General features: G+C 44.7%; 1 protein-coding gene across 1 annotated transcript; it reads right to left on the bottom strand.

Moving 5' to 3' along the window:
• Positions 1–3,130: 3,130 nt before the first annotated feature.
• On the bottom strand, positions 3,131–3,974 carry LOC103080903 (olfactory receptor 9; the record flags this gene model as incomplete). The annotated part of the gene is given in 3 exon segments (XM_082931421.1): positions 3,131–3,177; positions 3,180–3,888; positions 3,891–3,974. Coding segments are annotated over 3 exon segments (840 nt in total), but the record flags the coding sequence as incomplete, so codon positions are not given.
• Between the last annotated feature and the right edge of the window lie 8,235 nt (positions 3,975–12,209).

The following is a 12,209-nucleotide window of genomic DNA, read 5'->3' as shown; positions in this document are numbered from 1 at the left end:
GGGGCCCGTACCCCAAAAAAAAAAAAAAAAAAAAAAAAATAGAATTATTGTGTATATGTTCATCATCAAGACAAAGCATTATTTGGTTTCCTCATACTAATCATGGCATATTTTGGACTCAAGCTTGTCTTAACATCATTTAAACATGGTGGATTTTTCTTTTTTTTTTAATTCTGAAGAGGAGATTATATAACACTGAAATTATTCCCTGTTTCAAGGTTTTCAAGAACTAATGGGAGTTGCCATCTGACAAGGGGTTTTTATTATAGGAAGAGTTTTGACTTATGATTCAGTTACTTTAGTGGTTACCAAAATGGGTGATAATCAAAATATTTAACAGCTTGTTCAGTAATTATTTATACAAGTGTTTGTATATCAATAAATAAATCAATAATAAAAATAGTCCCTTTTGTATACTTACTAAACTTCTTACTAGTGATGAAGTTTTTAACACAAATCATTCTAAAGTTTTCTAAACAATTTATTGATTATTTTTGCAAATTGCTGTGGGAAAACTTTGGTTTGACATACTATCACTGAATGCTGTCTGAACCACAGTTTGTATCCCCGACAGTTATCAGAGGGGACTAGATGAGGCCAAACATTAAACTGAAAGTCGTTAGATGATGTGATATTTGAAAAAGTACAGTCTTCTTTCAACAAAGTTGTTCATAATGCTGAATACTCTCCTGGCTTCTGCTCAACTAATATCAATTATATTTATAATTTTCTAACTCTTGTTCCTGAGCTTCAGATAAACTCTTTCAGACTTTCATCATTAAGGGTGATGTTACCCTTAGATTTTTCACAGATGCTTTTTATCAGGCTGAGGAAAGTTGCTGAGAATTATGAGGAATAAATGTCTGGTTTCATGTGTACATATTCTCCTTTCTACCTTGTTATCATAGTAAATTACATTATTTTTGAACATTAAGCCAGCTCTGCATTCCTCGGGTAACATCTACTTGGTCATAGTTTATTATCCCTTTGATCCTTTGTTGGATTGAATTTACTAAATTTTTGTTTAGAAATTTTGGGCTTCCTTGGTGGCGCAGTGGTTGAGAGTCCGCCTGCCGATGCAGGGGACACGGGTTCGTGCCCCGGTCTGGGAGGATCCCACGTGCCGCGGAGCGGCTGCACCCGTGAGCCATGGCCGCTGGGCCTGTGCGTCCAGAGCCTGTGCTCCGCAGCGGGAGAGGCCACAACAGTGAGAGGCCCGCGTACTGCAAAAAAAAAAAAAAAAAAAAAATTTGCCGTTCATCTGAAATTCAAATTTAACTGAACATCCAGCATTTTTTTGGCAACTCTGTCTGGGGTCCCTGAAAATAGGGGACCTCAGCCTCCAGAGCTGATGGTCACCACCTCAGGTGAAAGAAGCACGAAGCCACTTAGGGCTGAGCCCGTCCAATTTCAACACATCCTCCTCCTCTTGCCTCCACCCTTAGCTCAGAACATGAGGAAAAAGTCTCTCCCCTTGTCTTGTTCAGATACCAACTCTATCAGGAAGTCATTCCTTGAGTCTAGCTTTGATGCCTCATGTTGCACTCTCAGTCCGACTATGTCTCAGCCAGTCCTTGGTAGACTGAGGGGAAGTGAGTTCATGTCCTTCTCATCGGGTCTTTTCTGCATTGCAAGATCCTAGGCATCCATTGCTTCCCCACCCTGTTCTTCCCCGGGCTATCTAACCCTTCCAGACCCTTAGTCCATTTCCTTGCCCTGAAAATTGGACTGCCCTCAGTTGGATGGTAAAACGAGGGCAATTTGGCAATATGTTTCAAAAGCTCTGAAATTGTGCATATGTTTTGACTCAGCAATTCCATTTCTAGAAGTTTGTGCTCTGAAAAGCATAAGTATACAAAGATATAGCTGCAATGATATCTATCTCAGCAAAAGCAATAACAAAAATATTTAATTCCAATAATAGAAGATTGCTTTAACTTTTAGTATCCAACTATATAGATATTAAAATAACGCTTTAGAAGCCTACTTATATGGTAAAACGTTACAATATATTTTGATAAAGTGGAAAACAAAAGTCGTGAGCAATTCACACAATATAACCCCATTTTTTTAATTTTTAAAAATACGTATATATACATATACAGAGGGAAACCAGACCACAATAATTTCCCAAGGGCATTATTAACACCGGAGTATTAATAGTTACTGTCTTTTCTTCTGGATGCAAAATTCCCTGCAATTAACAGTGTTACTTTTGTAAATGAAAATCAATGCTATTTTAAAGGCCCTCACGTACTGTGCCTTGAGAGTGATTTTCCCGCTTATAGTACACTGTCCTTCTTGCAGCTTACTGCTAAAGGAGAGTTTATAAACAAGCAAGAATGGGCTGCCCAAGAAAAGTAAAATGGCGCTAGATCCTCCCGGCAGGCTTCAAGCAGAAATAGTGGACAGTTTACAAGAAACAAAAGCATCATCGTGGGAGTCCAGGAGCCAGACCAGACCTTCTGATCAGAGTCAGAGTCTAGAGATGTATGTGCCTTTCTACCCTAGGATCAGAGGAGTTGAAGAGGAAGTCAGTCCATGGGTGAGAAAGAAGCCAAGTAGAGAATATCAACATCTCAGGGATCCCGGGAGAGAACCTGTAAGTCACAACAAAGTAACTAGACAGATGCTTCCAGACCTAAAGCAACACCAAGCAAGACTCGGCGCCTGAACCGCCAAAGCCAGGTCAACTATTCCCTGCCCTGTTCCTACCCCAGGTCAGACCTCGCACCTGAAGTAAAGGAGCTCACGTGGTAGCGGAGGTGACTGATGGGAAAGAGAAAGGCTTGCAGTGAGGAGTCTGGGAGAAGGGGGAGAAACACTGTCTACAGGAATCGTAGCCCAGGAAGGCGCCCTGAGCCTCATGAAAGACCAGAATTGCTCAATCATCGCACAAAGCGGGCACCTCCTCAACCTCCCCCAAGTGCATGTCTCTCCAGCTTTGTACCTACAAACAAGTCAGGTCAAGGCCGTAAGAACAGGCCCCAGAAGCCAAGCTCTGAGCAGCAGGTCAGAGCCCTGGGCCCTCGAGCCGGCACCCACACCACCCAGAGCAGGGACTCCAGCTGAGCCCTCCTCCTTGAAAATCTCCAAGAATCAGGCCCTTATCTCCAAGAACTTGAGGGGGTCAGGGGCTCCAGACATAGCTCTTCACGAGCTGCCTCATTGCCCCGTGACCTCCTTGTTTCTCAGAGTGTAGACCAAAGGGTTGAACATGGGAGTGACAGCTGTGTAGACGAGGGCAAGGATCTGGTCCCCGTCCTGGGAGGAGCCTGCCCGTGGCCTCATGTAGGCAACAGTCCCCATCCCAAAAAAGAGCATGATTGCAAGTAGGTGGGAGGAACAGGTAGAGAAGATTCTTCAACGTCCCTGGGATGTCGCGACCCCAAGGATGATGCTAAGAATACAGGCATAGGAGGCTACAGTCAGTGAGAAGGGGGTCAGGATAAAGGCTATCGTGAGGGCAAGATTGCCCACTTCACCCCACAAGGTGCTCAAGCTGGCCAGCCTCGGCACAGGCAGGATGTCACACAGGAAGTGATGGATGGTGTTGGCACCAGGGAAAGGCAAAGTGAAGATGAAGATGGAGTGAGTGGTGCCGGTGGTGATGCCCGTGTGGTAGGAGGTGCCCACCGTGTGCACACACGCTCCCTGGCCCATCAGGGTGGAGTGACGCAGCTGCCGGCAGACGGCAGCGTAGCGGTCACTGGCCATGGCCGTGAGCAGGCCGCGTTCAGCGATGACAGGGAGTGAGAAGTGCAGCTGGGTGAAGCAGCCGGTGGGCGGGATGGTGGGGCCAGAGGAGAGGAGGTCGGCCAGCGTCCTGGGCACGATGGTCCTGGTGTAGAGGACCTCCGCCGCAGACAAGTGGTGCAGGAAGAAGTGAGCATGGGCAAGTGCAGGGCAGCGTCTGCCAGTGTGAGGAGGGTGATCAGCGAGTTGCCCAGCAGGGTGACCCGGTAGACCAGAAGCACCCCCAAACATGTGTTTTTGATCCGTTGATCACACAATAAGAAAAAATCATATATGAAACATTAAAAGAAAAAGATGGAATTTGTTTTAACATATTTTGGTATTTTTAAATATCTGATTTACTTTCAACCAATTATGCCTACTTGTGCCTTTGGAAATGTTTTTATCAATAGTTTAATTTTGCAATTTGGTGAATAGCGAACGTTTCCGATTGTCAGTGCACATTTTTCAGACATATGCATCATAGAAAGGCTATGAGAAGAACACTTAGGTTGTTTCCAGATTTACGATGTTGAGCATTTCTACAAGTTCCTGTAAAGTTCTGTAAAATTTTAAGTTCTCTTGATTGAAGTAAAATTTCTGCAATCAATCTTAACCACAGAATGCGTTGCTTTGTTCTCAGAAACTAGATTTTAGGTAAATTAAGAACTTCTTTTAAATCTCATTTAACACCAAAGTCCTGGCTGCCTTAGGTATTTTTGCTCTACCACTTTAAAATTTTTAAGTGAAATAAAAGATAGTATTTGAATAAAATAAAATAATAAAATAGTTATAAATAAAAAACAGGAAGGAGGTGGTAGAGAGTCCGGGCAACGGACCCAAAAAGGCAGACTTTTTTCCGGAAGAGCAGTGTAACTCTGGAGGTATTCAAAATGGTATCACATCTCCCCCGTGTGGTGAATCTCTGAGTAGCCACGTTCCAGGTCATCCCCTCTCTCTGAGCTGTGGGTGAGGAGACGGTAAAAGGAAGGGGACTTGAAGGGTACTTGTCCAGACTCCAGTCTACAGAGGAGGAAACTGAGATCTGGAAAAGCTCATCTGGTTCATCCTGGATCATTCAGTGAATTAAGGGTGGAGCTGAGCATGCCTGACAGGGAAGAGCCCGCTCTCGCCTCAGGTAGGACGTTTCCATCAGGTCCATAGGTAGGTGAGGTGATTTCCGCCAGACCAGATTTCACATTCCTGGAATACACCTGCTTGCCATTCCCCTGCCTGAGAACCTTTCTCCTCTTCTCCTCAAGTTTGCGTCCTGCCCGCCTTTCCAGGCCAAGCACAGACACACCCCCTCTAAGAAGTCTCCTCTGCTTCTCCCAGAAAAACCACATCCCCTCCACAGCCTTCCATGCTGTATCATTTCAAAATTTAGTAACTTGAAACAACAAGCATTTATAAACTCAATGTTTCTGAGTCAAAAATCCGAATGTGGGGGGCTTCCCTGGTGGCACAGTGGTTGAGAATCCACCTGCCAATGCAGGTGACACGGGTTCGAGCCCTGGTCTGGGAAGATCCCACATGCCATGGAGCAACTAAATCCATGTGCCACAACTACTGAGCCTGTGCTCTAGAGCCCGTGAGCCACAACTGCTGAGCCTGCGTGCTGCAACTACTGAAGCCCATGTGTCTAGAGCCCGTGCTCCACAACAAGAGAAGCCACCACAATGAGAAGCCCAAGCACCGCAACAAAGAGTAGCCCCTGCTTGCTGCAACTAGAGAAAGCCTGCGCGCAGCAACGAAGACCCAACGGCAGCCAAATAAATAAATAAATTAATTAATTAATTAATTAAATAAATTAAAAATATATATCTGAAGGTTGACAACTGCAAAGTAAAAACATTAAAAAAAAAAATCCAAGTGTGACTTAGCTGGGTGCCTGTGGCTCTCATAAAACTGCGGTCAAGATGGCAACCGGGATGCCCTTACCCCAAGGCTCCCCTGGGAGAGGGGCTGCTTCCAAGGCTCACTCCTGGGGCTGCTGTCAGGTCTCAGGCACTCACTGGCTGGGGACACCCATTCCTTGCCATCAGTTCCAGCTTATACCATGACACAGCTACCTTCCCTCCGAGTGAGGGAGCGAGAGAGAGAGTGAGAGAGCGTGAGCCAGCAAGATGGAAGTCAGAGGCTTTTTGTAACCCAATCTCAAAAGTGGCAGCCCGTTACTTTTTTTTTTTTTTTTTGGCCGCACCTTGCGACAGGTGGAACTTCCCCACCCAGGGATCGAACCCGAGCCTCCTGCAGTGGAAGTGTGGAGTCTTAACCACTGGACCACCAGGGAAGCCCAACAGCCCACTACTTTTGCTTGCACAATCAGTTAGAAGTAAGTCCCTAATTTTAGCCCCAAAATGTCCAGGTTACAAAAGACCGTGCCTGTGATCTTGATCACTCTCTCTCACGCTCCCTCACTCGCTCAGAGGAAAGGCATCTGCCACGTTGTGAGCCCCAACTTGTCAAGGACCTGGTGTGTCCATTTACTCAAGGGCAGGGGATTACATGAGGGCATGAGCGCCAGGAGGTAGAGTGGCTGGGGGCCAGCTGCGGGGCTGCCTGCCACACGTGTGCAGCTCTGCTACAGTGGACATTGCCCGAGCATCTGCTGAGTCTAGCCCTAGTTGAATAATCACTTTAGTTAAATCCCATCATCTGCCTAGTGAACCAGGTGTTATTATTATCTCTTTGAAGATGAGAAGGCTGAGGCCGGGACATGTGATGGGTGTGACTTGCCCAAGTCCCATTAGTCAGTGATCGAGTCGGGACCCAAACCCAAGCCTCTGACCCCAAGTCCAATGCCCTTTCTACCTCAGCTGCCTGCCACTGATCACTCTCCAGGTTAGACTCCTGGTTTCACCACCAAGCTGTGTGACTCTGACCTCTCAGAGACTCAGTTTTCTCATCTGTAAAACAAAGATAATTCCTACCTCATAGGGTTGTTGTAGGAATTAAATAACATAATGTATGAAAAGCACTTAGCACAGTGTCTGGTATATAATAAAAATCAGCATTCTGCCACATGAATCGGGGAGAGGGAGGTGAGTTCACCATATTCATTTCCACCCTGGTCTGGGAAGACAATAAAATTTCAAAACCAAAAAAAGAGCTGCTACCCAAAGGATACCAAGGTTGAAGAAAGTATGGGATTGAAGGAAAAATACCTTGAAAGTTACGACTTTGAGTAGAGAGGAGCTTTAGGAGGCCCTCTGCTCCCAGCCTCTAGGGCAAGGAGCGGGCTTTCTTCATCATGTCCTGTGACCTTTCTCATAACATTTTTATTCAGATGAAAATAGAAATTGGTTGGCTACAGTATCTGGGGTGTGGGTTGATGGGTGGACATGAGGGGGGCCAAGGAGAGGGAAAAAGACATGAAGAATAATAAAAAGAGAAACGGGATCCGTGGCTGTCAGCCAAGCCCACAAAGATTAGAAGATGAAACGGGTCTCAAGTTGCCGCTGAAAACATCAGGTTAGATCCAGGGAACTAGAACTGTAGTGGCCTCCAGCCTAGAGATCACAAAGACACACATAAGTCTAGGAAATCCATGTATCCTGAACCCCAGACCTTCCTGACTCTCCTGGGCTGAGCTTTCACTTCGTGGGGAAAATGGGTAAGCGAAGATCTCACAGGTGCTAAGAGCTCCTGAGAGAGTGAGCTTGGGGCAGGAGACTGGCTCTCCAACCCCCTGAGATCCTTTTACCTCTGAAAGTCTAAGGAGCGTTTTACGTACATCCACACGTAACTTAATGATTAACAAATACTTTCTCCTCTGGGTTGCTGTGTAAGTTTTAACTAATTCCTCGGGGTCAGCCAGGTCTCCCTCAGGTCTGCCCACCAACCCCACAGACCCCAGAGCCTTGGCAGCAGTAATGACCTCAAATGAGAACATCTCCACAAGTACAATGGTAATCACAGCCACAATAATTGAACAATTAATTTTGTCCCTCAACATTAAAAAAAAGAAGAAAGAAAGAAAAAAGAACACGGGAACTATACCCAATATTTTGTAATAACCTATAAGGGAAGAGAATCTGAAAAAGAATATATATATATATATATATATATATATGTATGTATGTATATATATATATACTCAGTTATATATGTGTGTGTGTGTAACTGAATCACTGTGCTGTACACCTGAAACTAACATGATACTGTAAATCAACTATACTCCAATTTTTATAAATAAATAAATAAAAAGAAAAAGGTTGCAGCCTAGCAATGAATAGGGCATTTCAGCAATTTCATGATCTCATTTGGTGCTCGAATCAACCGTAGAGACAGGCCTAGCAGGTATCACTACCATGTTTTAGTAAAAACAGAAAACTAAGGAGCTACGACGTGACTGCAAAGTCACTTGGCCAACGAGGGTGGAGCTGGGACTTGAAACCTAGAAGCCAAATCTCTGGCTCCCAGTCCAAGACACTCTAATACACCACCCAGTCCTGCCCAGCTGGGAATCCCACCCTTACCAGCTCTGTCCCCACATCTGTGACTTGTCCTCTGAAAGCCCAGCTCCTTCCAACATCAAGAGGCTACAGTGTCTTACACAGCAACCCAGGAACAGCTGACCTCCTCTAAGAATCCCCCTACTTTCTCGCATCCTGCCCCCTCAGCATCCAGCCAGGCTTCTGGAGCAAGAACGAGGGCATATTTTGAGGAGGTCATTGGCCCCTGCCCACAGTCCTCACGACGCGTCTGTAACCTACCCACCACTCTGCCCTATGAATTTCCATCCCAGAGCTAAGGGGAGACTCGCTGTTTATATTTGTCAATTTGGTGTTTCGTTTCTTGTTGCCCAGCATAAATAGCTTACAAAGACATAACAAACAAACCAAAAAAAGGGAAAAAGTAGGAGCAAAGGAAATAAAGAGAAAGAAAATAAATTTTTAAAAAAGAAAAAGTTAGGGATATAAAATAGAGCCAAGAATGAAACTTTAAAATGCAAAATATAAGACCTATGCCCTTCCTAAGGTTGGGCCACAAGTTTGGCTCAAAACTGTTTAGCAGCCAACCCAGTAAGGAAAGTGCAGTCAGTTCCAGAGTTCACAGTGTCCATGAGACAAAACAGAGATAGACTACTCAGGGCACTATAACTGTTCTTGGAGCTAAGTCCAGACAGAAGGCTCTCCCAAGGACACCCCTAGAGAGATGATTGTGGTTCACATCCTTACCATTGCTTTAAAAGGGAGTTTCTTGGGATGGATTCTAACAACTGCCCTCAACACAGGCGATGCTGTTGCACCAAAGGACTTTGGCAGCTGTGGGAGGGACGGGGTGCACCATGCACCCAGCTCTGTCCTCATGGACCTTGATCTAGGGCAGGATTTCTCAATCTTGGTATGATTGACATTTGCGGCCAGGTCATTCTGGGTTGTGAGGGGCTCTTCTTGCCTTGTAGGATGGCTAGCAGCACCCTTGGCCTCTGTCCACTAGATGCCAGTAACACCCTTTTCCCCAGTTGTGACAAAGTGTCTCCAGACCTAGTCTGACCACCCCCAGTTGAGAACTACTGACCCAAGGGTAGAAATCATTGCTTCTATTTTGGTTTTTTTTGGTTTTTTTTTTTTGCGATATGTGGGCCTCTCACTGTCGTGGCCTTTCCCGTTGCCGGACGCGCAAGCTCAGCGCCCACGGCTCACGGGCCCAGCCGCTCCGCGGCATGTGGGATCCTCCCGGACCAGGGCACGAACCCGTATCCCCTGCATCGGCAGGCGGACTCTCAACCACTGCGCCACCAGGGAGACCCTATTTTGTTTTTAATGTGGAGAGACAAAAGGAACCTGGTTTTATTTTTATTATTTTTTACAGCTTTATTGAGTTCTAATTTACGTAATACAAAATCCACTCATTTAAAGTACGCAATTCTTGGGAATTCCCTGGTGGTCCAGTGGTTAGGACTCAGCGCTTTCACTGCTAGGGCCCGGGTTCGATCCCTAGTCAGGGAACTAAGATCCTGCATGCCGCGTGGCACAGCCAAATAAATAAATAATTTTAAAATATATAGTTAAAAAATATATAAAATGCACAATTCAGTGGGTTTTAGTATATTCACAGGGTTGTGTAACCACCACCACTACCTAATTTTAGAACATTTTCATCACTTCAAACAGTTACTCTGTACCCCTTAGCGGTCACTTCCCATTCATCCCTCCCCCAGTGTCTCTCGAATGGATTTGCTTCTTCTGGATATTTCATACAAACAGAATCATGCAACATGTGGAGTTTTGTATCAGGCCTCTTTCACTTAGCGTAACGTTTCCAAGGTTCATCCATGTTGTAGCATGTATCAGTTTATATCCTTTTTATTGCCAAATAATATTCCATTGTATGGATATATCATATTTTATTTATCTGCACATCAGTTTAAGGGCACTTCGGTTGTTTACACTTTGGGGCTACTATGAATAACTCTGCAACAAACCCTCACAATTTTTTTTTTGAATTATAGTTAATTTACGTTGTGTTAGTTTCAGGTGTACAGCAAAGTGATTCAGTTATACATACATATATATCTCTTTTTTCAGATTCTTTTCCCTTATAGGTTATTACAAAATATTGAGTATAGCTCCCACACGTACAAATTTTTTTTTAATTTATTTTATTTATTTATTTATTTTTGGCTGCGTTGGGTCTTCGTTGCTGTGCGCAGGCTTTCTCTAGCTGCAGCAAGCAAGGCCTACTCTTCCATGCATGGGCTTCTCATTGTGGTGGCTTCTCTTGTTGCAGAGCATGGCGCTCTAGGCGCGTGGGCTTCAGTAGTTGTGGCGCTTGGGCCCAGTAGTTGTGGCTCACGGGCTTAGTTACTCCAAAGCATGTGGGATCTTCTCGGACCAAGGCTCGAACCCGTGTCCCCTGCATTGGCAGGTGGATTCTTAACCACTGCGCCAGCAGGGAAGCCCACGTACAAATTTTCGAGTGGATATGTTTTCAGTTCTCTTTGGTATATACCTAGGAATGGAATTGTTGGTATGAGCTCTATGTTGTGTTGTAGTTGTTGTTTTAAAAGGAAGATGTATTTATTTATACTCATTTTTTAGATTCCACACTTAAGTGATATCATATGATATTTTCCTTTCTCTGTCTGACTTCACTTAGTATGATAGTCTCTAGGTCCATCCACGCTGGGCAGCTTCAATCTTAAAATATTGTCACTGATTATTTGACCAATGCCCTGATGATAGGGCTTTCCTCACTGACCAGATAAACACAAGGCCTGTGAGTGGGGCTTTTCCAGGGATCTTCCAGAAAGGTCAAACAGTGACAATTCTCTGGGGTTCTGCTCTTTGGGTCATTACTGCTTCAGGAGCCCGGCAGGACTGGAGTTGCTTGGGTGTGGAGTGAGGTCACAGCTTTCTGTGATATTAATAAGTTAGTCCATAAGACTGGCACTCACGGTTTTCCATTGTTTTTAGTGCCTTTCTTGAAAGGGGAAATGCAGTTTCCACACTGTTTCAGAACATACGAAACCACAAGTTAACTTTTTACAACTGTCATAACTGATTTCACATCCTATCTACAATCTGCATGTGGCAGGCAAGGCCACCCAAAGAGTGAGAGAGGGCTAGTGTTCTTCCATTTTTCAGACTGTGGGTATATTAGAAAATGAATAAGTGCCAGAACAGAGTTACTAAAACATTGGTATTTTTTTAACATCTTTATTGGAGTATAATTGCTTTACAATGTTGTGTAGTTGCTGCTGTATAGCAAAGTGAATCAGCTATATGTATACATATATCCCCATATCTCCTCCCTCTTGTGTCTCCCTCCCACCCTCCCTATCCCACCCCTCTAGGTGGACACAAAGCACTGAGCTGATCTCCCTGTGCTATGCGGCTGCTTCCCACTAGCTATCTACTTTACATTTGGTAGTGTATATGTAAAACATTGGTATATTTTTTATGTTTATTTTTAACCAACCAAAACTTCTAATACAATCAATAAATGCAAAGACAATGTGACCTTACTTGGCAATAATAGCAAAATCTATACTTAAGGGCCTTCATGAATACAAGGCCCAGGCCAAAAAGCTCTCCTGGTTCCCTGCGTGATAACAAGAGCCTTCCTTTCTGTCCTAATGGGAATTTCTCTGCTCCCCATGGGAGGTAGGGAGTAAGAATTCAGATAAGTCAACCTCAAATTCTCTCTTACCAGGAGAGCACCTGTAGCTCAGTAGGTCAAAGTGGTGCCTCCTCCCAGCAAACGCAAGGAGGTGGGGAGAAGTTCATCCTCCCCCATCCATGGCCATGTCTCAGCCCCTGGCAGCATCCTCCTGCCTCTCGAGGCTTCCCCAAGTGAAAAAAAAAAATCACTCCCTGTGCTATAATGGAGATTTACACCATTTCTTTCCTGTCTGGCCAGGGAACTCTGGACAGAGCAGTCCAGAATAAAAGGACTAGACTACAGCTTTATTGAATTCATCCCTGTATCACACAGCAAAGGAGTCCTTAAAGACCCAGAACTTA

Source organism: Lipotes vexillifer, unplaced genomic scaffold (assembly GCF_000442215.2).
Source record: "Lipotes vexillifer unplaced genomic scaffold, Lipotes_vexillifer_v1.1 scaffold387, whole genome shotgun sequence".
Classification (NCBI taxonomy): domain Eukaryota; kingdom Metazoa; phylum Chordata; class Mammalia; order Artiodactyla; family Lipotidae; genus Lipotes; species Lipotes vexillifer.
Note: the sequence above shows the minus strand (reverse complement) of the source record. Positions and strands in the feature narration are given on the sequence as shown.